At 32.8% G+C, this 26,843-nt stretch overlaps 1 protein-coding gene across 3 annotated transcripts; it reads right to left on the bottom strand.

Annotated features, from left to right (window-relative positions):
• Nucleotides 1-10,522: 10,522 nt before the first annotated feature.
• LOC143252928 (venom protein 302-like) lies at nt 10,523-26,213 on the bottom strand. Of its 3 annotated transcripts, none has more exons than XM_076505816.1 (4): nt 26,136-26,213; nt 21,684-21,734; nt 13,157-13,277; nt 10,523-11,120 (listed from the first exon to the last, which is right to left on the bottom strand). In XM_076505816.1, exons 1-4 carry the CDS (start codon nt 26,153-26,155, stop codon nt 10,992-10,994), a joined length of 321 nt encoding a protein of 106 aa, XP_076361931.1. In that variant the 5' UTR covers nt 26,156-26,213; the 3' UTR covers nt 10,523-10,991. The 3 variants fall into 3 exon arrangements, with proteins under 3 accessions (XP_076361931.1, XP_076361932.1, XP_076361933.1); XM_076505817.1 differs by lacking the exon at nt 26,136-26,213 and adding an exon at nt 22,178-22,269; XM_076505818.1 differs by lacking the exon at nt 26,136-26,213 and adding an exon at nt 22,170-22,243.
• Between the last annotated feature and the right edge of the window lie 630 nt (nt 26,214-26,843).

Raw genomic sequence — 26,843 nt, 5'->3', positions numbered from 1 at the left:
AAATAAATAAAATGAGACTATGTTACAAAGATGAAAATCCAAAGGAAATGCTAGCCAACCACACTTATAAACCCCCAGTGACACAGCGGTGTTTCTACAAACTTACAACGTTACAAACCAGGTTTTGATACGCGTGGTGAACACATCGACTAAAATAAAGTGAACAATGAAGTTGCTCGTGACACAAGTTATATGAAAGGAAATGGATATACACGGCTATAAATGGAATGACGTAAAGATAACATCCTTGTAATCGAATAATGTAAAGAAAAAACCAAACATCCATATGAAATTATAGATAACACCATAATTTCATTGGCAGCAGGATGGCTCCAGAACTGCGATCGTTGTCAGAAGATCAGTTGTATTACATGCAGTCTACCGCTTCTAAAGAAATGTATGGATAATTGCGTAGTTTGCAATATCTTTTGTGATATATGAAGCTAAAACTATATTGAAGAAGCAGAGAGACCCGTAAAAGAGCGTTGCATGAAACATTTTCATTTTATGATGATCGGTGAGATTGAGAGACGTATGTTTACATATTTTGTAATGAGAACAGTGAGTCTAAATCTAACCATTATTTTAGTATTAACATAGATAGAACCACCCTAAATTTTATGTGTATAAGAAAGTTACGTTTAAACTCATTATTCTTTTTTCTTTTGTATTAATTTACATATATGTGGTTTTAACTACATTTACTGTTTACGTGTACATACTTGTTAGGCTTGAATGTTTACCTGATCCAACTTTTGTTTTTGATTTAAAGTGAATACGTTCTTCACCATAATTCATGATGTCATAAAAACACGTAGTTTCAAGAAGTCTTAATACAAAATGATAAAAACGTTATAACAGGAGATGGACCTTTCTTCTTTAGGGGCAAACTGGAAATGGTGACTTAACTGAATAATTTGTATGTAAAGCGATTTAAGTTACGTCATGAAGGTCATTTGGGTTTTTAGGTAGTGTTTCTAGCCGTGTTACACAAGAAATGAGACATACTTAAGTAACACTACATTGAAATATATATAAAGACACTACATGGAAGCCTAGGCGACCTTTATGTGGTCACTTGACTACTTTTATATATCGCTCATTCATTTACACCATCATTCTCAGTTTATTCTTAAAGAAAGATCCACCTTTCGAAAACCCTGGGGTTTTCATTGTTTTATTCTTCACCATAATAATATTCCAGCAATATATTTATTACTGCTACCTTTTTATTTGATAACGTGATCGCAACGCAAACGCACATAAGAACATATTGCTGTTAGTTTAAATTTCATCAGCTATTAAGACTGGGCTTCTATTCAGTAGGGTATCCACCGCTTGATAAAGTCATAAGGTGAAAAGTTGAGGAAGTAAAACATTTTCACTGTGTACTGATTGTTTCTATTCGTAAAACGTGCTTACACTCTGGTGTGCCCTATGCAAGTTAAATTATACTACCTGCAGAGGCCCTTGTCTCAAAAGATACTAGTTTTCTCTTAACATTTTGTATTTCGTAGTAGTATCGTAGCTAAAATGAATAAATTATTAAATAACTCCACCTGTAATATGTCAGAAATTATGCAAGTAATGGAAATTCAACTATCTAACATTTCCTAAGAAAAGTTGTTCTAAACTGGATACACTGCACATACTAATTAATACATATTAATGAATAATACATTTCTTACTCCAATGTAAGAATGTCTTGTTTCAAGCACTAGGAAATGTATAGGCCTAATAGTTTTTAAGACAGTGTATATGGAACTAAATCAGTCACGCCTATCCCCAAGAAAAGGAGGATGGTTAAGTTGAAAACAAACACACAAACTGGTATTTGAAACGAAGCCAAAATGTTGTTATAACCAGTGTACTCACATCTGTAAATGTCTTCAAAACAAGTTGAATATAATCCAAAAATAAATGAATAAAATCATGCCTGATTTTACAGATAAAACCAAAGCTATATTCATGTATCCAGCACAATATTCATGTACAGCTGCTCTTTTTAGCAGCTATAGTATCGGTATAATAACGTTCAGAAATGCACATGAAGTAGAGAAGTTTGTTTTTATGCTGCATAATGGTTGCTATTCTGCTGTTGGCTTCATATGAACTGTAATAATAACTATTTATATGTTGTCCAAGTTTGATTTTGGACCTTTTTTATATTAGTCTGGTGTATTATTTATTTACACACAAAAATCGTCTAGCACTATCCAAAGAGCAGGTCTTCTTTGGCCCGGCATGGCCAGGTGGTTAAGACACTCGACTCGTAATTTGAGGGTCCCGGGTTCGAATCCCCGTCACACCAAACACGTTTCCCTTTTCAGCCATGGAGGCGTTGTAATGTGACGGTCAATCCCACTATTCGTTGGTAAAAGAGTAGCCCAAGTGTTGGCGATGAGTGGTGATGACTAGCTACATTCTCTCTAGTCTTACACTTCTATATTAGAGACGGCTAGAGCAGAAAGCCCTCGTGTAGCTTTGCGCGAAATTCAAAACAAACTAAACAGGTCCCCTATTCTCGAATTGGGGAGTTCTATTGTAGTATGTTTCTTTCTGAGCAGTCAAGATAGTATTGTACCAGTCTCAACTTTGAATTGCAGACCACACGAATTCAACTGGTTAAAAGCAGCTCCTTTTACTTTATAATCTATTATTATTAATTATAAGGTATTACTTTCATATTACAGTTATTTATTTTTCAACATTAAGTTTGCAATATAAGCACAGTGACTTTAATGTTTCTTCAATTTTTAGTTTATGAGTGGTGTGGAACTGGTCATTACATAGACTATCTTCCCTTCAATAATCTTGTCAAGGTTCTTCTAGTTATAATGCCCAATTTAATTTGATTGACGTAATAGCTGTCCTTCTTACATACTTTTGTGGTTGCTTCACTTCCATATTTCTATCCGTTTTCTCCAGCCTTCTTCTGTTACACCTTTTTCTGTTCTCTCATAGAATGCTATTTGGAGACATTAACAGGTCATTAAAGGGTTACAGCTTATCAGCTAATGATATACTGATGATACATAATGTGTTTTAGATTTAAGGTCGTTATCAGATAAACTTTAAGTCTCTGAAAGGTCTTTCTCATGATCTTTGGACAAACGTAGTTCCTAATTTTGTGATACAATTTTGGAAGTCTGTCAGGAGTACGATCAAATTATGATATATACTATTATTAGTTAATCAGACAGACAAATGTATCCTGGTACTCTTCGCATTCTGCTCTGAATGAACAACTGGATCCCATAGCTTTTACCGTTTACCATTTGTATATTAAATGCCCATTTCTACACACGTCTCTCTTTGAACAGTTTTGACCTTTCCTTAAACTTTTGTAGCCAACCTTCATTAGCTAACATAATTTCACCTGCCTAAACCCACTCCACACTCTTGAGTTTTTTCAGTAGATGGATCTCCTCTACATCTTCATTAGCATCACTTATCTATGACATAAAATATTTCAGTCTCTATAATACTATTTTTTACTTTCTCTATCAAGTGTTGATATTTGGAAATATCTACGACTCATTACAACAATGTAAATATACACATTATTTTAGATATTTTAAATTCTAAAAGTACAGTACTGTGATGACTGCATACATTACTCGATGCTATGTGGGACTGTTACGATATCTGAAGTTGTAAATATCTTTAGTCTTGTTCATCCTACCTTGATAGACAGGTCTCGAACAAACCTTTCGCTGCTATCATTTTTAAGCACTTTGCAATGCATTTCACACTGATATTAGTTTACATCTCTTCAATGTGTGACGGTATCTGAGAAGTTTCTGCAGCATTGCCAATTAATATTCTCTGAGGTTCTTTTTCGTTTACCCTCTATCACAGACAAATTAATTATTTCAGCTCGCATTACCTTCTCTTTCATATTGTGAGATTTAACCAAGGAGTATCTAATATCATCTGGACCTCTTGCAGAACCTTTTTTTTTTTACTAGAAGAATGGTTTTAATTTCATACAGACCACTTTCTTGTAGTTGACGCATACACCTCTGTGAAAAGTTATACTGTTTTCATCAGTGCCAAGACATTGATTATACTCTTTGATCTCCTATAGCTCTATAACACATCCATTTTTTATATTTGTCTCACAAACTTTGCCAGTTTCTCACTTTCTATATTGATGTGTGTTGGATCACATTGCTGATAAAAGTAGTCCCATATAACTTGTCTACTTATCTTTTCTTTTTGCTGAAATTCTGAAGTGGTTTTGTTGAAATTTACCTTCTTTTATTACATTTTATGACCTCAGTATGTGCTTTACTGGCCTCAGTGTTCTCTGTTCTTACTTTCTCTGCTTCTTTTGTTTTACCTTTGTGCTTATTTACTCTGTTGCATTTGCTTATGATAGTTTTGTATCCACTTCTAAGTTGGAATATTGTAGTTTGAGAGGAATTTTAGATGGCTTTATTTGACTATATGCATAGATATGAGCTTGTGATCACTATTATTAAAGGCGAAAGATTTCCTCTCAATTCAAGGATTGCAATAGCAGTAACAATAGTGAACCTCATAACTAATCCTTTCATTTCTTTTATTTTTATATTTGGGGACATCATTATTGGCTATATTAAGATAAAGTTCATGTTTTGAAATTCTACTTTCAATGATCTTTCTCTCACATTTTGGTCAGTGCTTAGTCAAATAGGGCTTTCAATGTAAGAGTCTTCTATAATTGTTGTTTTTTATCCCAGTATATTTATGAGAAGGTTCAGTAAACTACTATATTTCTATTCTTCAATCATAATATCAATAGGGATATACAAGCAATCTTTAGGCTGTCTGATAGAGTCTCTGCTCCAACCATGTATTTAGGAACGAAAATAATTCCTCTTTTGGTATTCTTCTCCATTGTCGAGGTTCAATAAATGGTATGATGTCTCTACCATATGAAGGAGCTGCTATAGCTTTGTTTTTGTCATAGTTATAACATAGTTCTCATCCAATAGTTTTCAAGAGGCTTCTATTATCAGATTGTAGTTATAGATATTTTAAGATATTTTCTGAACACATTTCTTATCAATTTCTAATCTTCCCTACGTTCTTTTCTTTTTTCTACTTTTCCTCTTTTAAGTGTGCGCACTTTCAGATACAGTCTAGTTTATGTGAGAGAATGGTTTAATTATGACTCTTAGAACAACTAAAATGTTCATGCATGTATTATCTCCCATTGGGATTATTATCATTCCCAACTATCGACACATTCATTTAGTGTCTAGTGTGACAGCCATTAAGTTGGAGTTTTAAAGAAAATACTAGCTCAGTTATACTGTTGCAATAGATAGAAATGGTTTTTGATTTTCTATGTCTGGATAGGCCTCCTAAACAACATACAAAATGTTATTATTTGCGTTTGAGTGCTAAATAGGAAGTTTAGCCATATGATGCTATGTACACCTTACATTGTAATGTGAAGGGGTTAAAACAGTTAACACAGAAAGAGAAATAATGGGCGCAAAACTCTGTCAATGTCAAGCTGATGAATTTAATATTTGACTGATGTAAAAAGATTAAAGAATATTTAAAACAGGATTTTGGCCAGTATGAAGCAAAAATAATGTCTCCTGAGCAATATTGAAAATAACTGTTTTGTCTTATCGTATATACATGTCACTATTGCATATACACTTTTTAAGAACTACAACTGAAACTAAGTGACATACTTCCAAGACTGTATTACATAATTACACATCAAAGTTACAGTTCAGACACATCATTATACTGGCAACAATTAATTTTAACATGTAGTATTTTTTGTAAAGTTTTAGTTTAAAAAATCCTTTGGAGCAAAATATTTTCACACCTGCCCTATTGCATGTATTGCATGCTGTACTATGTTCAAAGCCTACTTTCTTACAATTGTAACTTGAAGTATTATATCATCTTTTGTGTGTACACAAGACAATTTCCACAAGAGTTTCTGGATTTGGTGGTTCATCAGTTGTTAGAGGCTTCAGTATGCCACTTGAAAGCTTCCATTTCTATTCGAGAGGATCTGTATTATTATCTTTCCAGTCAAAACAATCATTTATTTCCTTCAAGTAACTCATTCATTTTCTCATCATGACTGTCTGAAGTAATGTAGACATTATCAGTTTGTTGCAAGTTTATGTCATCTCTGTCTTTCAGGTCAAGTTCAAACACTTCCATGATAAGCGATGAATGTAGTGCCATGTCTGAAAGTCCATGACCATTTCTGGGTGGTCGAACGTGATGATTGGCATGACATCATAATTTGTTGCTTTATCACTTACAGATAGTAGTGTTGAATATATGCATGTTTAATTACATGGATTAAGATCAATCATAGGCATAAAAACAACAAATGACTTATATATATGTAAAAACGGCTCGTTTGGGTTGAGAAAATTTTTTACGTAGAGGAGCGAACAGCGTTTCGACCTTCTTCGGTTATCGTCAGGTTCACAAAGAAAGAAAGAAAGAGTTAACTGAAGAAGGTCGAAACGTTGTTCGTTCCTCTACGTAAAATATTTTCTCAACCCAAACGAGCCGTTTTTACATATATATTTTTCTCTACAAGTGGGTTTTCTCGACATCACTGAACAGGTGACTTGTCTGAATGTGTTGCACTTTTATGTATCATTACCATCGTACCATTTTATGATGACTTAACCAGTTTCAGTAGCCAAGTCGCCTTGTACAAAACTTCTATGTTATATCTTATTCTCTGAAAACACTTAAAAGAGTGGATCATACTTGATGTTTAAAGACTATTGAGAACTATTGAAATGTAAGATTTTTTTTCCAATGACTTGGACCTTCTTAGCTGTCACCTTTATTACCTCTGCTATTATAGGTGACGGAGATTACGTTTTCACTTCTCTGTGTGTGTGTTGTCGGTAAGATTTATCGAAAACAGCTCAATGGATTTGGACGAAAGTTGATATACATTTGGAATATGGCAAAACTTTGACATTTATAGTTTTTGGATGGACAAGATCATAAAAATCCAAAAATCACCAACGTTTTACCTGGGGATTGATTTTCACCCTATTTTTGCCTTATAATTCAGTAAAAATGACCGAATTTTGAAAAAAAAGTGGTGGGCATATGTAGAATATTATACTTCGTTGTCTTGTCAAAGATGGTCTATTTACGTTATTAAAGGCAGACATACGATATAGAAAGGCAGACAAAAATATTTTTATATTTTGTGAGAGCTAAATACGGTCAATGCTGCATTGCAGAGGTGCGCACTCTACTGAGTGTCCTTCTTGTTCTTGGTATACTTTTACATATCTTAGTGTTTGGTTAACAACATCTATTGTTTTCTTTCAATTGAATGTGCCATAGTTACCTACGGTTTGAATATTATGGTCTAAATTGTCGTCTGCAAACTGTATCTTGTGATCTTGTGCATATATATATTTGTATTATTGCAAACAACTGCACTATATTTATACCTGTGATGTTGTTTTTTGTTACTAAGCACAAAGTTACAAATGTTTTTTTCATCATTCATATAAGTACCCTCCCTCATAACATTCCGTTTCATACCTTTCTTCTCTTTAGGTGCTTTGCCATCTTAATATGAAATTTCACTTCATGTTCCAAACTTAATGCTACAAGACTGATGGTAAACTTTATCTAAAGCATATAAATCAAGAGAATATTCAATCCCACCAGTTCTCATTATTTTCTTTGCATTTCTCATAAAACTTATTTTGAAAGTCAGCTGCACTGACCATATAAAACTCTTTTTAACACTTTTGTTTACTTTAATATATGCATTTATCACAAAACAAACGATGAATATAAACATTGTTCCTTATGAACGCAAAGTGTACCTATCATCACCTGTCTGATTTTATTTCCCTTTTCAAACAACTTTATAGGATCTCTGTAAGAACATCGAGACTCCTGCGGTACCTTTTGCCCATCACACAGACATATGTTACTATTACTACTTTCATGAAGACGTAAAACCCACTTGAAGTAAAAATGTATGTCAAGACGGCTGATATGGATGTTAAAACTTTTATTAAAATAAAGTAGAGATCAACGTTTCGACTTTTTTAGGTTATCTTCAGGTTAACGAAGAAAGTTTGCAACTGACCTTTGCCGAGCACATGTCTTAGGGACGAGAGTGTAAACGGATACGGGATTGTACGGGGCATTGCAATATATGTTAGGTTATTAATTAGTATAGCTATAAAGGTATTCCTTTATATCATATTAATTTAATTTTAGTTTGAATTGTTGTATAAGTAGGGCTTCTTCAGCAGTGGGTTGTCATGACTAGCTGCCTTCCCTCTAGTCTTACAGTGCAAAATTAGGGACGGCTAGCGCAGATAGCCCTCGTGTAGTTTTGCATGAAATTCAAAACAAACCTTTACCATTGTTTGTTTGTTTTGATATAACTTCCTAGCTGCAGAGTTGGCCAAGTTTGATGTTTTACATAGTACCTGATAATGAACTATTAAACTATGTAATATCTGCTGCATTGTTTGTTTTTGGAGAAAATATTTAGACAATCAGTCTAGATCTTCCTATAATAAACATTCATAGTATTGGGGCATTATTTGTTTCACCTATATTACTTTCTTCTAGTTGTAAGAAGGACGTTATTCTGCGTGAATAACTGCGAGATGAATAACAACACGGATTTTAACTTTTTTTTTTTTTAGCTGCTAGAGGTTGTGATACTAAGCTCTACTACATTTTCTTCCATTTCCTTTAGTTTAAAAATTAAGGTTACACAACCATACTTGTTTATAACGTTCTCCACTTGGAATATAGCATTGCTCAAGCAAGTTTATAATTTCAACTTTCCCCAGGGAATAACTGGGGCAAATTGAGATTAACTATCTTCTGGTATGGTTCTTTTGCAAGGATAACAACGTGATTTTAAATTATGGTAACTCTCATGCATTATCTTGCATTTATTATAATTTAAATCCCTCTGTCATCTATTTTGACAGCTCAGTAAATGATCTAAATCTTTCTGTAAATCAGCAACATCCTCGTCACAGCTAGCAACACAGAATACCTTAATATCATCTGCAAATTTAAGCAGTTTATCTTTGTCAATGATTTAAATCAAAAATAGAAAAGATCTTAAGTCTTAGTTCCGAGGTACCCCACTTGTGACGTGAATCTAGTCAGACTATACTCCATTTATAACAATCTCCTGCTTTTTTTCCAGCTAGTGTTCTACCCAATACAGAGATAATTTTTAACAAGACTGAAACTCCAGATTCACCAAATCCACATCTGCACCCTTACATATGCAGTAACCTCTTCAGAGAATTCTAAAAAATTAATACGACAAGATTTCCCAAGTGAAACCATACTGAATGTCCGACAAAACGTTTAACTTTGTTAAACGACTTTTTAAAGCACCTTTTATGAAACTAAAAAACGAAAACTTTTACCCTATTGACATAAGACTAAAAGAACTATAATTACTGGCCCAATTTTAATGACATCTTTGAAAATACGAGTAAGTTAATTAATTTTCAATCTTGTGGCACCTAGCCACTGTTCAAGAACTTGACAAATATTTGTATGTCGATGATATATCCAATTCTAAACTTCCTTCAGAACCACTGTGATATTTTGTCTAGGAACTGTGCCATTCTTTAAAATTCCCAATTTTTTAGCCTGCTCAGAATTAAAAAAATAAACGTGTTCAACCATGTTTTCATCTAAAAACTATTCAGATTTAGGAATATTGCTTAAATCTAAATTTGTAGGAATGGAAAAAAAAAAATCGAGCCATCTCATAATAATTGGATAATTGCATTCCTGTGTCAAGGCCCTCCACCCATCCTAAAATTTCCTTACTCTTAAAGTACTTAAAGAAATTCTTACTATTAAATTTTACATTCTTAGTAATATTTTGTGTAGTTTTGGATTTCACAATTCCCATTTGACGTACTCTCTCGATCTTCTGTAATCTTCTAAATTTCCCATCACTGAGATCAATTTAAACTGTTTTTTAATTTTAATTTAATTTTACATACTCTTTGTGAGTCAACCAGGTTTCTTCTTGCACCCACCGTTTTTGTGATAAGGAACATGCTTACTTCAAGAAAAAGTATATATACTGGAAACTGAATCATGTAATATTTAATTTTAAAAGTTAGACTTTAAAAAGCAATTATACAGAGGTTTAGTAAAGAATATTAATGTGCTTTACAGTCTAGCTATTACTACACTCTTTTCAAATGCGATCGGTTTTCGGTGGTATCAAACTATCTATACCACATCTAAAAATATCCAAGCGAAGGTTTACGACATTCCATTCCACAGCCACTTTACAACTGCTATAATTGTCACTCGATTTGTCTATTTAGTTATTCAAAATCGTTTTGAATCTTTTTACTCCTGTCGAAAACAAAGAAATTATCAGTAATTTCTTTGAAGTTAAGTGGTACTTCAGGATAATACAGGAAATTTTATGATAACAAGAAAGACTGATATATTCTTACTACTTATGTAAGAAATAAATTATCAGAAAGCAATATTAGAGCGAACTTAACAGATATTTTATTTTACAAATTCCAAAGAGATAGAGCAATCGTGGTAATGACAGTGGAATAAAGGGAAAATGTGTTAAGAAGTGATACTGATAGTGTTAAATCTTGCAACGGAAATACTTCCTATGCATCACTTTTTGAAGAGGAAAAACCAATATATTCTTTTCACTTAAATAGCATTGCGTTGAGGACAGATTGTAAAGTAAATAAAAAGTAAGTAAAATGTGTAATAATATCACCAGTTAAATTATTTAGCTTTTATTTAAATTCTAACTGATACCAGATAATAAAAATGTTAATTAATTAAATATAAGCTGATATACAAACGAGACGAATTTTTCAAAATGCAGAAAAAAATCAGTGGTAGGAAATGTATCTTCGGATGCCAAGTTTATTAAAATATTTTTTCCCATTAGATTATGCTCCTTAAACTGTTAAATGTCGGTGGCTGTTGTTTTAATGCGAAGATATCGGAATACAGATTCCTTTGGTGTTAATGTCTTGGTTCTCGGGTTTTTTACAAAATAGGCCTGTACCACATATGCCTTCTATGTCCCATGGACCACCGCAGATCTCTCCTTCAGCCTATATACATTACAAAATATCAGTAATTATAATATACCTTCAGATACTTATGAATATTCAGAAATTTCAGCACATTCATTGCTGATATTTTATATACTTCTAAACTACTTTCTTGTGTGCTTAACTCACTAGAAACGTTATGTGTAATAAGCACATATGAAAAGAATAGTCAGAGATTATGTCTGCATATTTAAATAGTCTCTCTCAAACGGCCTCTCATGGCCAAATGGTTAGGACGCCATATATTCAGATATGTCATTTTCAGAGGACTGGACTGTTGTTTATCGAAACTGTGTTCTGAAATATTGAGAATTGCCAATGAACTCCCTATGGGAAGTCATTTAGGTGACAACATTATAAAACACTTCTTTTGGCCAAACATGAGGCAAGATTGTTTCTCAGCTTTGTAAAATTTGTCATACTTATCAGTTAGTCGGAAAAACTAACCAGAAAATTCCTGTTGCAGTCGAGCGTCCCAACCACGTGGACATGTCAGGTCGTATGAAGAAAGAAAACTGTATATATAAACACTGTTAGCAAACATAATAAATTTAATACATCTCTACATTCAATTAATTAACTTCAAAAGTTGGATAACAATAATCCCAGTTTCAGGTTATTTGAGATTATAATACGTAACAATTATAAAGTATTGTTTGAATAGCGTCAAACCTTTCAGAGTATTCTGTGCCAAAACGTACGTAAATTGTAAATACTAGTAATACATTTAGTGAGATAGTATGAATATATGAAATGCGCATTTTCTAAATATTTTAGCATGCACCACTTGACGATGGTTAAGAATTCTGAAATATTAATAAACAGAACTAATGCATAGACACTTCAGGGTTTTATTTTTGCTACATATTCATCCGGATAAACAAGGCAGAATGGTTTTCTTTCTATTTACAAAAAAACACTTTTTTCTTCTCTACGAACATTATACGAAGCTTAAGCAACGTACTACTGTAAATCGTTTAAAGATAATGATTTACATTTTACGAATATCTATTTAATTACTCATGTTTAGAAGAGCTGTATTTATACTTTGTAAAGTATTATGACATGTACTGTTAACGCACAAAGGGGTAAGCTAGATAGCTTTGCAGTTTGGTCTTGAATTTGAGAGAAATTCAAGTATGTATATATAAGTTACTTCCGATCTCAGTATTTAATCAATAACTGAAAATAATAACCATTTCTCATTTTTGGCGCATAATATTTATCAAAGATTAAAACGTAATGTTTGTTATTTTGATGTTTGTGTGAATTGTGCTTGAAACTACTGCAGTTTCTGAATTGTAGTTTGCTTAAATCTGCTTGCACAAAAAATTAAGCAGATGTCTCTTTTTCAGTTTCCTTCTTTGCAGTTTAAGCAAAATAATTTGCATAAATAATGAAAGAACGTTTTATATCTATCGTTGATAATTTTTAAATGTTCAACTCCGAAAATAGTAATTTATTTCGATCAAGAACTGAATCTGAGATTAAATGTAACATAAATACTTATACTCGCTTTAAATAATTTTTATCAAGCCATGGCGAAAAATAGTAAATAGGCTAATATACAACTTATATACGTAAATATTTGAATACAATAATTATATTTTAACCAGCTATTTACTACTAATAACTTTCATTTATTTAACCTAAATATTCATTTTAGCTTTTCCTTTTTGAAACGTTATTGAGTTTTTTGATATAAGTTTCTTAACGTTTAGAAATTATTTTAATGTAATAGATAAATATTTTATCGTGTTATTTACTGATATATATATATATATATATATATATTTCTTTCTTCCAATACATTATTTGGAATTGGCTGAGGTCAAACATAACTTAATTTATTTATCGACATTTAATGCAGTTTTTTAGTATTCATATATATGTCAAAATTAGGACTTTAAACATTTTAAGGAAGTTTTGGAAATTTTGATAGATGCATTTAGCTCAGGGGTCAAACAAATGCTGAATAGACAGACTGATAGGTCATATGTTTGTTGTGAGGTATAAAAATAAGCTAAGTTTGTTACCTTAGCACATACTGTGCAACAAGCACATTCGTCCAATGTTGTTCCAGCTTTGCATTTACTTTCATCGATGACTCGACATTCTTCTTTCTGACAAGGCCATAAACAATCCAGACCACAAACACTAAAAAATATAAACCACAATTTAAAAATTTCTGTTTACTGACAGCACATTTAAACCGGGCTCTAGAAATCTAAATTGGAGAAAAGATGCTGATATCTTCTCTCTTTTTAACGGATGGAATTTTTTATAAGTGAAGGATAGAGAACAGATGTAAATCGAAATATATACTCTGCTATCAAACTGATACCTTATTTATTGCTTTGCAATGTACTCTTCAAAGTGGCATAACAGAAAAACACGAAGACAAACATAAGGGCAATTACGCTAAACAATCTTAAAGTTCACACCAAAACCATAGATGTGTGGTATTATTGTTCACTGAAGTTCAACAGGAAAATACCAGATTTCGACAGAGTAATTAGAAAATAAACATTTTCAAAAACCCTTATAATACACACTAATAGAAGTATCCTTTAAACAGTGAGAATAGTAACGGGAGTTTCTACTGTAAAGTTATCTTATTCAACTATTACAAAAGCAAACAAGGTATAAACAAGATAGTCAGAAGGCTTCAGTAACACATAGCAATAGTAAAACCATACATAAAAGGTTATCCATAAACGCAGTTGAATGTGAGGTTGACTAGTGAAAGTTGTTAGAGTGATAAATAAAAATTGACATGAAAGTACGCCATCACATTGTATGAAACATATATCTACGCAAGTATCTGCAAATGTATGGACAGTTTAATATAACTTTTAGTATAAAAATAGAAATTATAAGTCAGTTCAGTTTCATAGAAGACAGACGATTATTTAACAGTATAATTTTAAATGGGAACGCCACGTTTTTACTCATTCTGAAAGAACCACCGACCATAATTTCATTTTCTAAAGACAAAAGTATAAAATACACGAATACTAATTGCAGTTGTTCAACTCACAAATATTTCTTCACTAGTACTAATGACAAAAGACTTACACCGTGTTTCTTGTGTCGACTGTGGAGTAATTTCCCGTATCAACATTTTGTCGTTTTTTCAGTGAAATGCTACACTCTTATAAATATTTCAGATTACCGTTAAATCTAAGAATGTTTTGTACTAACATTAAGAAAACACAAGACTCACCATGTGTTTTGAGAAATATTATCTAAGCTAATTACTGCAGAAAAACAAATAAAGACATCAGTTCTCAAGACAAGTTTATTACTCGCCTAGATAAATCTACTCACGTTTACTTGAAATGCATTTATAAAACTTAATCATACAACCAACTTGTCCATAAATAATGGAAGACATGTAGTAACATATACACATATCTATTACGACACCATATAAAAACAATTGTATAATAAAGTTTGGAGACTGCTTGAACGGACAGAGAAAGAAACTATTAAAAATGTACAACGTTTTGACAAGCTGATGTCATCAGGTATATCCAAACCATATCCGTACTTTATTTTTTAAAATTGTGAGATCCTCGTTATGAACATGTCAACATAACGTTATCATTCAAGTAACTCCAAAAGCCATTCCAAAATCCTATCTGATGGTCTCAGCTGTTCTTGTTCTATTTGTCTTGGCATGATAAAATATGCTCTATCGAAATAATACTCCAACTCATACGGTAGTTTTTGTAATTGTCACAAGATGTTATGCCGATGTCTTACTATTAAATGATTATTTATAGTTCGTAGGGTAATGTTTAGAAGTATGCTTCAATCACTGACTTATCAACTAATTATCTTTTGTAACTGCTCTGTGATCGAGTAATTAACACAAAACATAATATAGGCATTATACTGTGAACTACACTTGATGACTTATAAATTAACTGTATGTTGAAGTTCATTTCATTTTAGTTATTGATTTTTCAATTAATTAACCATCTTAACTGCCATGAAGACTTGGAAATCAATCATCAGAGTGGTAAAACCACTCCAGCATTGATGCTTCTTCATTTGACTCCCCTACAAACTTTCATATGAACTGCTTTCATTTCTCCTTTCTTTACATGAGTGGAGATTTTACAGCATAGTGCTATTTTTATTAGAGCCGACATATTTATCCTCATCTAATTCATGAGTACCCATTTCTAGAGAGGTTGACAGTGACATAAATGTTTTAAGTACTTACGTGTTTCATGTGCAGAACCAAATGTTTTGTACACAGTTAGGATGCATCATCGTCACCAGAATCGTATTTTTTATTTTGTAAATGTTTCATCATAGCATGTTCTTTTGACATGTGATCACTTTATATAACTTGGTGTGTGAATTGTTGCATAATGCATCCACTCGACATATACCTGGTTAGTAAATAAGATGGATTAGTTTCTGTGCTTCATTTTCGAAAGTGAAGTGGCTTTTGTAATAACTAGTTGATTATTACTGAGTTACATGATACATTATTAACACAGGCAATAAGTGTTCATCCCTCTCAGTTTAGTCATAGGTATGTATCACCACAGGTGGTTAAGGCGCTAGACTTGTAATCCGAGGGTCGTGGGTTTGAATCCCGTTACACCAAACATGCACGCCCTTTCAGCCTTGGGAGCGTTATAATTTGACGGCTATTCTGTTTATTCGTTGACGAAAGAGTAGCCCAAGAGTTGGTGGTGAGTAGTGATGACTAGCTGCCTTGCCTTCCCTCTAGTTTTACACTTCTAAATTAGGGACAGCTAGCGAAGATAACCCTTTCGTAGCTTTGCGCGAAGTTCAAAACAAACCAAACAAACAAACAAACCAATGTACCACCGATTTATTTAAACCAACAAACTGGAGTTGTTATTGTGGAACGCACATTTTTAACGCATCTAATATTAAAAATAACTGTGCATACAATAGGTTACTGAAATTAGTTCCTTGGTCCATGATGATCTTTCCATGTACTATGAATAATGTTGTACACTATTCGTCCAAGAGGATGATAAACTAATCAAACTGGTTTGCACATTTTGTTTTAGACATAAAAACAGCTGTATCCAGGGTAATCCTGTGTAAACGAGAAACTTTAACTCTCCACCAGAGTATGCTGGAATCGCGCAACAGATCAGTTTTACAATGATGCTGTCCCAAATGTGTGCTATAATGAAGCTTTACTCTCTCAGTGTCATTTTCTAGTGTGCATTCTTACATTATGGATTTTTGAATTTGATCAGCTACTTAAGCGCTACATAGCCAATTCGAATATCGAGCTTTCACCACAGAAGTAACAGTGGTGATGCTTAAAACCTTTTACAACTTGAAGCTTACTTTACTGGTGTTTAGCAACATTTAATTTGCTCGCAGAAATAGAATCATGTACTTTACATTCTTGAATAATAAATAAGACGGAGTGAGTCTATATTATTGAAAGTAAAATCATACATTTTAACAGTCTCTGATATAAAAATATTACCAAGAATTCAATATTTATACCTGTTGTAGCTGGGGATGGAATAATAATTAATATAAAGATTCCATATAATGTAGCTTGTAATGGAAAATCATATGAGAAAACTCTTTTAACTGATACAGTTTTGCAATATAATCTACATAATTAAAAATGTCTTGAAAAACGTAATTACAAATAACAAAAGTTTTATCAAAACACGTTTTTTACACTTTTTGCTACAGGGAAAAATATAATCAAGAATGTATATAAAAGTGTCTTATATATTGAGTCTTAATTATTGAGTCTTAATGTCTTGTCAGTTAAGCAGTGGAAGGACCGAAGGGGCGCCATTATTGGGCTGTGCTTAGGGCATCAGTTGTCCTTAATCCGGTCCTGCAGCAATCCGATAAAAGCATATCTTATTTAACTTATCTCTCTTTTCTGGCTGGTATCGAACCAAGCAAAAAGTAAATTCTATAACTATCATTTCAAGAAAATAAACAAATCTTTAAAGCCAAGCACTTTTGTCCATCAATTTACTTAAGGTCTGGCATGGCCAAGCGCGTTAAGGTGTGCCACTCGTAACCCGAGGATCGCGGGTTCGCATCCCTGTCGCGCCAAACATGCTCGCCCTTTCAGCCGTGTGGGCGTTATAATGTCAATCCCACTATTCGTTGGTAAAAGAGTAGCCAAGGTGGGTGGTGATGACAAGCTGCCTTCCCTCTAGTCTTACACTGCTAAATTAGGGACGGCTAGCACAGATAGCCCTCGAGTAGCTTTGTGCGAAATTCAAAAAACAAAAACAAACAAAAACAATTTACTTAAATGTACAGATGTGTGTGTGTTTTCTCTTAGAAAAGCTTCATCGGGCTATCTGCTAAGCTCACCGAGGTGTATCGAACCCCTGATTTTAGCGTTATAAACACAATAACTTTATTTCAAACATTCAGTTTGGCCAGTCATAGCCAGGTTATTAGGGTGCTCGACTAGTAATCTGAGTAGCCCAAAAGTTGGCGGTGGTGATGATAATTAGCTGTTTCTAGTCCTACACTGTTAAATAAAGGATTGCTACACATTTTAAAAAAACAAACATTGAAAACGCGCTTCTGGAAAAAAGAAAAATCACATATCACGTATTAAGTTAACGGGAACGTTTTTTTTTTTTTTAGTTTTCATTTGAGTTACGTCACTTCTGTTGTTATCGTAGATGTTAATAAGATTTTCACTATTTGGCCAAACTCATGTTTTTATAATGAGTTTCAGGTTTTCACGCCAACCGTGCTTCCAAATTCCGCATTAAAAACGTCATTTAACATCTGCGTTCTGGAGTAATAAGCCCGTTATTTTTATACAACATATTTTAGCGATTTATATTTCGCCCCCGCCCTTCCTTCCTACTATTACCTCACGTATTTTGGTATGCTGATAACATATTGGTATTGAGTAATCTCAAAGTCCCACCACTTAAGGTCAAGTCAAACAAATCACAGTTTGGTAAAACATATGGCGGAATGTTCTTAAAAAAAACTCAGGTTATTGTTTTCTAAAAAAAATAAGAAATTTCCTAGTCTAAAGAAACACAAATTAAAGCTGTCTAATAATAATAATAATAATAAGTCCTATAATAAAGATGAAAATGGGAAATGAAACGCAAAACATTTAATTTACAACGTTCTAACATTTTGAAATACACTTTTGTCCTCATTAGCGAAATTTGAAAATAGATGTTTATTAACTAGAACTATAATATTATTAAACGCCGTTTACTTAGTCATTGAGTAAAATGGTAAACAGAGGTTTTAAAAATTATTGAGTGTATTGCAAAGCAGTTGGGTTTTTATTTTGTAAATTTAGAATATTTTAGGTCTAAATTTGTTCCTAAGTCGTCAAAAGAAAGGGGTTTTTGCTGTCATTTAACTCAGAATCTGAGGGTGGAAGAGTCGAATCCTCGTCCCACCTAACATGCTCACAGTTTCAGCCATGGAGACATTATAATTTGATGGTCAATCCCACTGTTCGTTGATAAAAGAGTAGCCCAAGAGATGGAAGTGGGTGGTGACGACTAGCTGCCTTCCCTCTGGTCTTACACTGTTGAATCAGGCATGAATAGCGCAGATAGCCTTTGAGTAGCTTTGCGCGAAATTCAAAAACAAAGAAGCTCTGAGCGATATTGAAAATAAAGCGATCTTGAGCTGTTAATGAATTTTCTATGATGTAGAGTTAAAGGTCTATAGTAATAATAGAAAAGTAGTTATGTGAAATATTGGGAGTTGTTATACCAATTTGTGGACGAATTGATAAGTGGATGAATTAAGTAACGATGGAGCGTTGTTTCTGTTTGCTCATCATAAATGTTCAGAGACTGGTTTTCATGTGGCGTTTTGTTTTTGCAAGTGGACGTGTCCTTACAGTAACTACATCTTTCCATATTTTTTACTGAACGCAGAAGTTCAAGTATTTAATTTTTTATATTTAAATAGATGGTTCAAACAGAGGCTAGATTTATATATAAATTTGAGCTGAATTTTTAATAAAGAACCAAGAAAATGAATACAATAACGGGACGTTTAGGGACGGTAATTTGTTGTTTAGGAATGTGCGTGTGATATTAGTTAGAAAATCGGACGGATAGCAGTTATTTAGTGCATGTTTGTACGGAATTGTACTGTTTTTGGGTTGTGTTTTTACAAAACAATACGCGACTTTTTAGATAATGTGTAAATATTAAGATATAGACTAAAGAAGCAGTCCTCAATAGCCAGTCTCTTATAGAATGTAAATAACGTAAACTGATTCCATTTTTTCTCTCTTCCAAAAGTGCAAAGGGAAAACTGTAACTCAGCTGCGTATGCTGCCTGCCAACGCCGATTTCTAGTGGAAGAACTTAAAATGAAACGTAAGTACTTCTAACAACATTTACGTAGCCTGGAATACCAACATCAAGATCTCTGAAAGTGCAGTTCATATATCGATTTTGTCAATTTGACATGCTTAATCCATAAGAATAACTAGAAAATAATACCCAGGCATGATCAAGTCCAAAATATAAAGCTTAAAAAACTTTGATTTTGTTCATGTTCCTCTTCATGTTTTCATCCTAAGCTCGTTTGGAGAGGTTATGAGGGGTTGTAAGTATTACACTGTTAATGTAATATTTAATTTTGAATTATCTTCAACTCGATTATATTTGTACGCAAACTCTTATCAAAGGTCTTAACTTTAGTATTTCAGCTTTCAAACTTAACTATGCTAATTATATTTATAGTTTTTAAAAGGTTAAAGGAAATCTTACTTGTTCACTAAGCCAAACAATAATACCATGCACTAACTATCTTGTAAAAACAAACACATTTACTAAACTATAAACTGCTGCTTTTTCCTCCTGTAAATAAAACTCTTGAAGTCCTATATCTACAAGTTCTAAAAACTGTAAAAAATATTGCCACTAAACCAGACAGTGGTATTATCAATATAATGAAAAACAAAACTAACTACATTGATAAAATAAACGACAAGCTCATTGACCCTCGCAAGTTTGAATAAAAGTCACAGACTTGCTATTCCTAAGGGGAGATTAGTGCTAGGTCTAGTTACTCTGGTGTGTCCAAGAGTCAAATATAGTATACGTGTAGGAATATCATGCCAATTATTACTAAGTTATTGTTAGCTATGAACATGCGTAGGATGTTGCTGTTGTGATTAGGAGATCTGCAGCGAAACTCTTTATGTTTGAAGTTTAGGTTGCCTAATATGATTGGTGTTGAATTACGATTTATAACACTTTGTATGAGATTTGTGTCAAAGATAGACTTTGAAGAAACGTGTAATGCCACAAAAGATTTTATGGGGGAAATTTCGAGGTTGAATTTTGCAAACCATTTATTCGTTATTAGATGGGGAGCGCCGTTAGGAAAGTAACTTTTAGGTGAAGTTTATAAAGAAGGGCTACCTATGTTTGGTAGTTTGATATTTTAGGCTGCAATATAGTTTTGTAGTTGGACAGTGAACATTTTTGTTCTTATTTAATAGTGTTTCATTTATGGCTATTAGGTTTATTTGGTGGTTGTAACACATATTGAAACATTCAAATTTTTACGTTAGTTACAAGTCACGTTAAAATTATACTGAGAAATGATACTTTTATAGTTTTGTACTAAAGGTCATGAAATTGTCTCTGCTTTTTTACTATTTCGTTCTCCGCTGAGACAGTAGTAATTCTTTGGATTTAAAACGCTAAAATTATGGGCTCGATTCCTCTTGATGGACACAGGAGATAACCCGATATGACTATGCTATAAATAAAGACACACACATACATTTTTTCCCAAATCATCCTTTATAGCAAAGTGCTACATATGGATAAAACTAAAATTACTTCTTAATTTCGTCGTCCTGTAGGAGTCGTCAGCGAATTAAACTACCTTTAAATGTGTTTAAACGCATAGTTATGAGATAAATGGAAACTTTAAGAAAAACTCAATGTATAATATTAAGTATTTTTATTACTCAGACGACAAGAATGAGCCAGCTCTGAAAATTGTACTTTTAATGGTTAAAAAAGAGAAGTTGGTAGTATTAGAATAAGCTAATGGGGGAAAAAACAAGTCTTGTTGCAGTTATTTCAGCAGGTCTATGCATATCCTAACTGCGCAGATGCTTTATTTCTCATTGTAATTAGCAGTGCTGGATAATGTATTTAAGAGTGGTGTATATATATATATGTGTGTGCGTGTGTGTGTGTATGTCCATAAGTGATTTCCTCTCCTATAATGTTAAATAATCTTTTTTTTCTGTTTTTGAGTAATAGAATACAACTGCGCTTTTTGATTTATTTATTTCATAGAATCAGACCATATTTTGTTTACTAGAATTCACATTTATTTATAATATAATGCAGTGTTTATCCGAAAAAACGCTTTTACGCTTATTAGATTTGTAGAAAGTGTATATACAATCAATATTTTGTTTTCATCAAAAAGCAAAGAAGTTTTTCCTTTTTTTTAACTGAAAATTATCAAGCACAATTATTAATAAAATATTATTTATATTACACTTTACGTAAGAAGATTAATTAACATAAATTATCTTACCATGTTACAGCAGTAAGGAAAACGATCAGGAGCAGAAAACCTCGATCCATACTGTATGAAAAAGCCATAAACGGTTATTAAACTTTAATTTTTACCAACTTACATCTATAACACAAAAATCAGAAACAACATTATATTTTGTCGTTTTAACTTATAGTCGCAACACCTGATAATAAAGAAATCTTATGACAGGTTGTAAATACAAATTGGAAATTTAAACACTTGCTACATGAAATATATATAGAGACTTACTATCAGTATGTATATATATATATCGTGAGAGATAAATACAAATAAAAATCAAAATAGACCCTTTTAATCCACATTTTAATATAAAAACATTTAAAAGAAGTTATTAAAATTAATTTTTCGTTATGTACCAGTGGCACTTGAAAACCAGAATATAGTACGATAGAATATTATACAGTTGTTTTAGAGTTTCAACCAACTTTTGTAAAAATAAGAAACACAAATGATATACGTAACAGTGCTACCTTGAGTAGACTTGTTGAGTTGAACAATCTGATGATACTGAAATCTTTATTTAAGTAGCTTAGTGTTCAAACAGATAGGTTTTATCAGTAGTTGGGGTTTGTGTGAAAAACAATTACGAGCTGGTACAAGATATTATCTAAGGAAACATTTGGGTGTTTCCTATAGGATTAGTCAGGTGAATTAATACTAAATAATATACGTATCTAAAGACGTGGTAATTATAAAAAAAATAACCATAAGTTTATCTAGCGTTTCAGTTTTTTCAACAGAGCTGTATCCAGCAAGTTAAATACGTTATGTTATAATGATTCTATTCCCCCAATTTTTTGTTCAGCAGCAACACAAACAAAATCAGACTTGAAATATACGAAAGTTAGATGGCAATCACAACGGTATAAAACTGTGATGAAATGGAATCTATCAGAGTTACATGTTGACATAATTTGATAGTGTGATACCATCAAAACCTGATGCTGTTAGGGAATGGCATGTAGCAATTATTTCTGAATTAAATTACGTATAAACCCATACCGTAAAAAAGGTGTGTTCATATATTCAGAGCTTATACTGCTAAAACGGGTTCTGATACTTGTGGTGGAAACAAAACAGTTAGCCTTTCATGTAGCTTTTTGCTTTCTAAGAAAGAAAGAAACAAACACTCGATCTTAAAGGCATTGAAAACATAGGAACATGGATAAACATAGACATTCCTGGAACATGTTGGAAGATTGTGTGTGTTTTTTTTATAGCAGAGCTATATGTTGTGTCTACCGAGGGTAATCGATTCCTTGATTTCAGAAGACCAACCACTGTCATCCAGGGGACGTTAGAAAGAGATCTGTAACAAGTTCTACTCAACTCATTATAAATAAAGTAAGGCATCTGGTAAATAGTGCGAATTCATGAACGCAAATGTCAATGATAATAGTCGTCTTCCTGTCTAAATCATCATCACTTAATATAGGCAAGAAGTATCTCTTTCGGTAAAAGGGACACAAGTCACTTGTATACAAGTTTAGTTGACGATACATCTGGTAATTAAACCCTCACATTACCCAAGAGGTTATAAAATGTTGAAGAGACGTAAGAAGAATTACCAGTTGTGAATTGGGTAACGGAGAATTTGGGGACACTGAGCAAATGTGAACATTTTCTAAAGAAACATTTTTTAATATTCAAAACAAATATATTGCTTACACAAATTAAAGGCAAGACGATTGCACAAATTCTGAACTTGTTGAAATAAAATTGAGAAGTTTAAAGAATGATAAGGCTAAGTAGGCTAGATAATATTTCCACGAGGGTTTTAAAGACTGTTTGTGTGTGTTTCTCTTAGAGCAAAGCCACATCGGGTTATCTGCTGAGCCCACCGAGGGGAATCGAACCCCTGAGTTTAACGTTGTAAATCCGTAGACATACCGCTGTACTAGTGGGGGGCTCTAAAGACTGTTAAGGATTGGATGTGTGAGTCACTTGCCATAACTTTTCTAAATCTTTGAATAGTGGACAAGTACAAACAAATTGGAACTTAATTAACGACGTCATTCCTATCTTCAAGTTGTTTCAGTAATTACAGGCCTATTATTCTTACATCATATGTGGGAAAAGTTTTGAAAATTCTTATATAAATACTTTTAAAATTCATTTAACAAAGTTTAAACATTTATCGGGTAGTCAATAGGGTTTCACTAAGGAAAAATATTGCCTTACAAATTTTTTTTACATGCTTTGAAAATGTTATTACATATGCAAATGAGTGTGAGGATGTAGATTTGGTGTATCTGGATTTTCAGAAAGCATGTCACAAAATGCAATGTAGAAAGTTGTAAATAAAGTTAACTAATTGGATAAAAGAAATTTGTTACAAATGAAGTTCAGTTAAACTGGATTAATGTTGCAAGTGGTGTTACCTCAGGACTCAGTCTTACGACCGTTGCTCTTTTTGATTTAAATTAATGAAGGAATGGTCAATAAATTACTTTAATTTACAGATGACCTCAAGGTTTTGGGTGTTGATAGCTGTAAAATTGCTGTTGATTTAAAAAGTATTTCGATAATTTAGCGAGTTGGGCAAATAAATAGGAGATGGGTTTTAATTATTATAAACGCAAGATAATGTATGTGAGATATCATAATATGAATTATAATAACAATTTGGAATAATTTTAACAATGTTATCAAAGGAAGAGATATTGGTGTAATAGTCGATCAGTCTCTAAAGCGATTCAAGCTATGTATATGCCGTTGCTGGTGGTAAGGTAAATAGGATTTTTAGCTGTATTTACGGAAATATTGAATATAAGTCTAAAGAGGTTACAATGTTATTGTATAGATCAATTTTTAGGCCAGATTTGGAGTATTGTGTTCAGTCATTGGTTCTTTAACTTAGGATAGACATTACATTGTTGCAAATAATTCAGATGAGGGTTACTAAAATGGCGCCTGGAATGTATGGGTTGTTATATGAGGAGAGATTAAGATCCTTAAATTTTTTTCTTGTAAAGTTAGAGAGGATATGATCAAAGTGTTTAAGATTGTAAAAGGACTTGATAATGTTGTTGCATCAACATTCTTCATACTTAACAGCAATAATTATAGAACTAGGGGACACATATATAGATTTAGGCAAGAAAAATTTATTTTCAAATAGGATAGCTGGCCTGTGGAATGGGTTGCCTTCAGATGTTGTCTAGGCATTAAATTAGAGTGGGTTTAAAAGAAAGCTCGAAGGATATGTGAAAAATAAAAGCTGGTTCTCATTTTTTTATTTAATAGTTTTTGTTTAGCTTGAAGGATGGGAGAGCTAAGATCCTTTGTTTTCACTAAACATTAGATTATGTCAAAATGAAAAAGGTATTCATGCTATGATATGAAAAATATACTGCTCAATTTAGCGAAAGCAGCACGTATGGATTATGGTGAGATGGAACAATTGAGATAAGCACTGAGAAATAGTCATCCTTCTATGCTAGGTGGATTGCAGAAAGCAATCAGGGAGTAGTAATGTACTTTGGACACGATAACTTTGCAACAGGTCGATTTGCAATGGCAACTTTATTCTAAGGCTACATGCAAGATATCTGTCATCAGATAAAGCATGGCCTGAAATGAAGATGTGGACTTTAATGACGTGGTGAGGCTTTAAAATCGTTTCGATACAATGTACTCAACCCCTGTAGTTTTGTGATTTAAACGACTGGTATCGAGTTTTCATAATTTCTATAACAACACGGTGATAATAGAATTTTACAATAGTTTTGTTAACATTGTTAGGTTACCGCCACGTCATATTTAGACATTTCTACGAATTTTGTGCTACTTCCAGCCAAACAATATTTTGGTTCACTCCTTAGGCAGCAGCAAGACAGTGTTGAAAGACTCAAGCTCTACAACTGGCATAGCGATATTTCTGCGGACTTACAAAGCTATAAATCAGTTTTCGATAGCCGTGGTGGGCAGAGCGCAGAGGTCCCACTGTTTAGATTTGCAGTTACCTTCAACATAACCAAAACTATCATACTGACGTTATCTTTCTGGCTTAACATAAAATATATCACTATCACGAGTATAATCCTGAGAAATGTCTTCCATAAAGAAGATGATGGGTTATCACAGAGCAATCCATTATACCTGTGTTGATATGGCCCATTAATAAAATCTTAAACTAGAAGAAGACAAACACTCTCTTGTTCCTTTTTCTATTACTTGGAAAATACATTTTGTTCCACAAAAGTATCAGAAGCCAACAGGAAGGAAACTTCCTTTTTGCCTTTTGTTTTAAACTCAGTACTTTTTCTAGTAGAGAAGGTATCTACTCTGAGTAGTTGTTTGTTAAAATGATGGACTGAATCATCCAGTTATCACTTACTATTGTTCTATGACCTATGGAATTATAGGAAACATGGAACCAGTAATACCAAAAGAGGAGAAACAATTAACAATAATAACTATACTTACAAGCATAGAACTGAAAACATTTTATCAGCCCGGCATGTTCAGGTTGTTAAGGCTCTCGACTCATAATCCGGGAGTCGTTGGTTCCAATTCCCCGTCACACAAAACATGCTCGTCCCCTCAGCCGTGGAGGCGTTATAATATGATGGTCAGTCCAATTATTCGTTGGTAAAAGAGTAACCCAGAGTTGGCGGTGGATGATGATGACTAGCTGCCTTCCTTCTAGTCTTACACTGCTAAATTAGGGACGTCTAAGGCAGATAGCCGTCGTATAGTTTTGCTCAAAATTCAAAAACAAACAAACTATTTATCAGTACACCTACATATTACCATATCAATAGTTCACCTGTCTTTCCTTGCAAAGCAGAATGTGAAACATGGACATCTTAATGAGTTTTTTGTGGAAAACTAACGAACTTAATCAAAAAATATTATTTTTATTTTTAAGAATTTCTATTTTTCAGTTCTTATTTAGATTTGTGTAACGTTTGATTCTATTTTGTGCACGATGAAGATTTGATTCGTTTTATTTTCACTTTTTGATTTATTTTGTCATCATGCACATCTTTATTTTCATTCTTACGAACTGAATTATTGGATCTGAAATTACCTTCAGAGCGTAATAATCTGTTTGTCGCTTATTCTATAATTTAAATACCACAAATATACCTTTAGAAAGAGCTGATTAATAAAACATATGTCTAATTAACA

Source organism: Tachypleus tridentatus, chromosome 6, assembly GCF_004210375.1.
Source record: "Tachypleus tridentatus isolate NWPU-2018 chromosome 6, ASM421037v1, whole genome shotgun sequence".
Taxonomy (NCBI): Eukaryota; Metazoa; Arthropoda; class Merostomata; order Xiphosura; family Limulidae; genus Tachypleus; species Tachypleus tridentatus.
The sequence above is the reverse complement of the archived record's forward strand: the minus strand, read 5'-3'. Positions and strand labels throughout refer to the sequence as shown.

Bases quoted from the DNA above. Each gene is read 5' to 3' on its own strand.
- LOC143252928 (XM_076505816.1), bottom strand. From the start codon at position 26,155: ATGTTTTCAGTTCTATGCTT. The intron at 21,735-26,135 runs GTAAGTATAGTT...TTTTTCATACAG, and splicing joins ATGTTTTCAGTTCTATGCTT to TATGGATCGAGGTTTTCTGC. The intron at 13,278-21,683 runs GTAAGATAATTT...TATATTTTTTAG, and splicing joins TTCCTTACTGCTGTAACATG to TGTTTGTGGTCTGGATTGTT.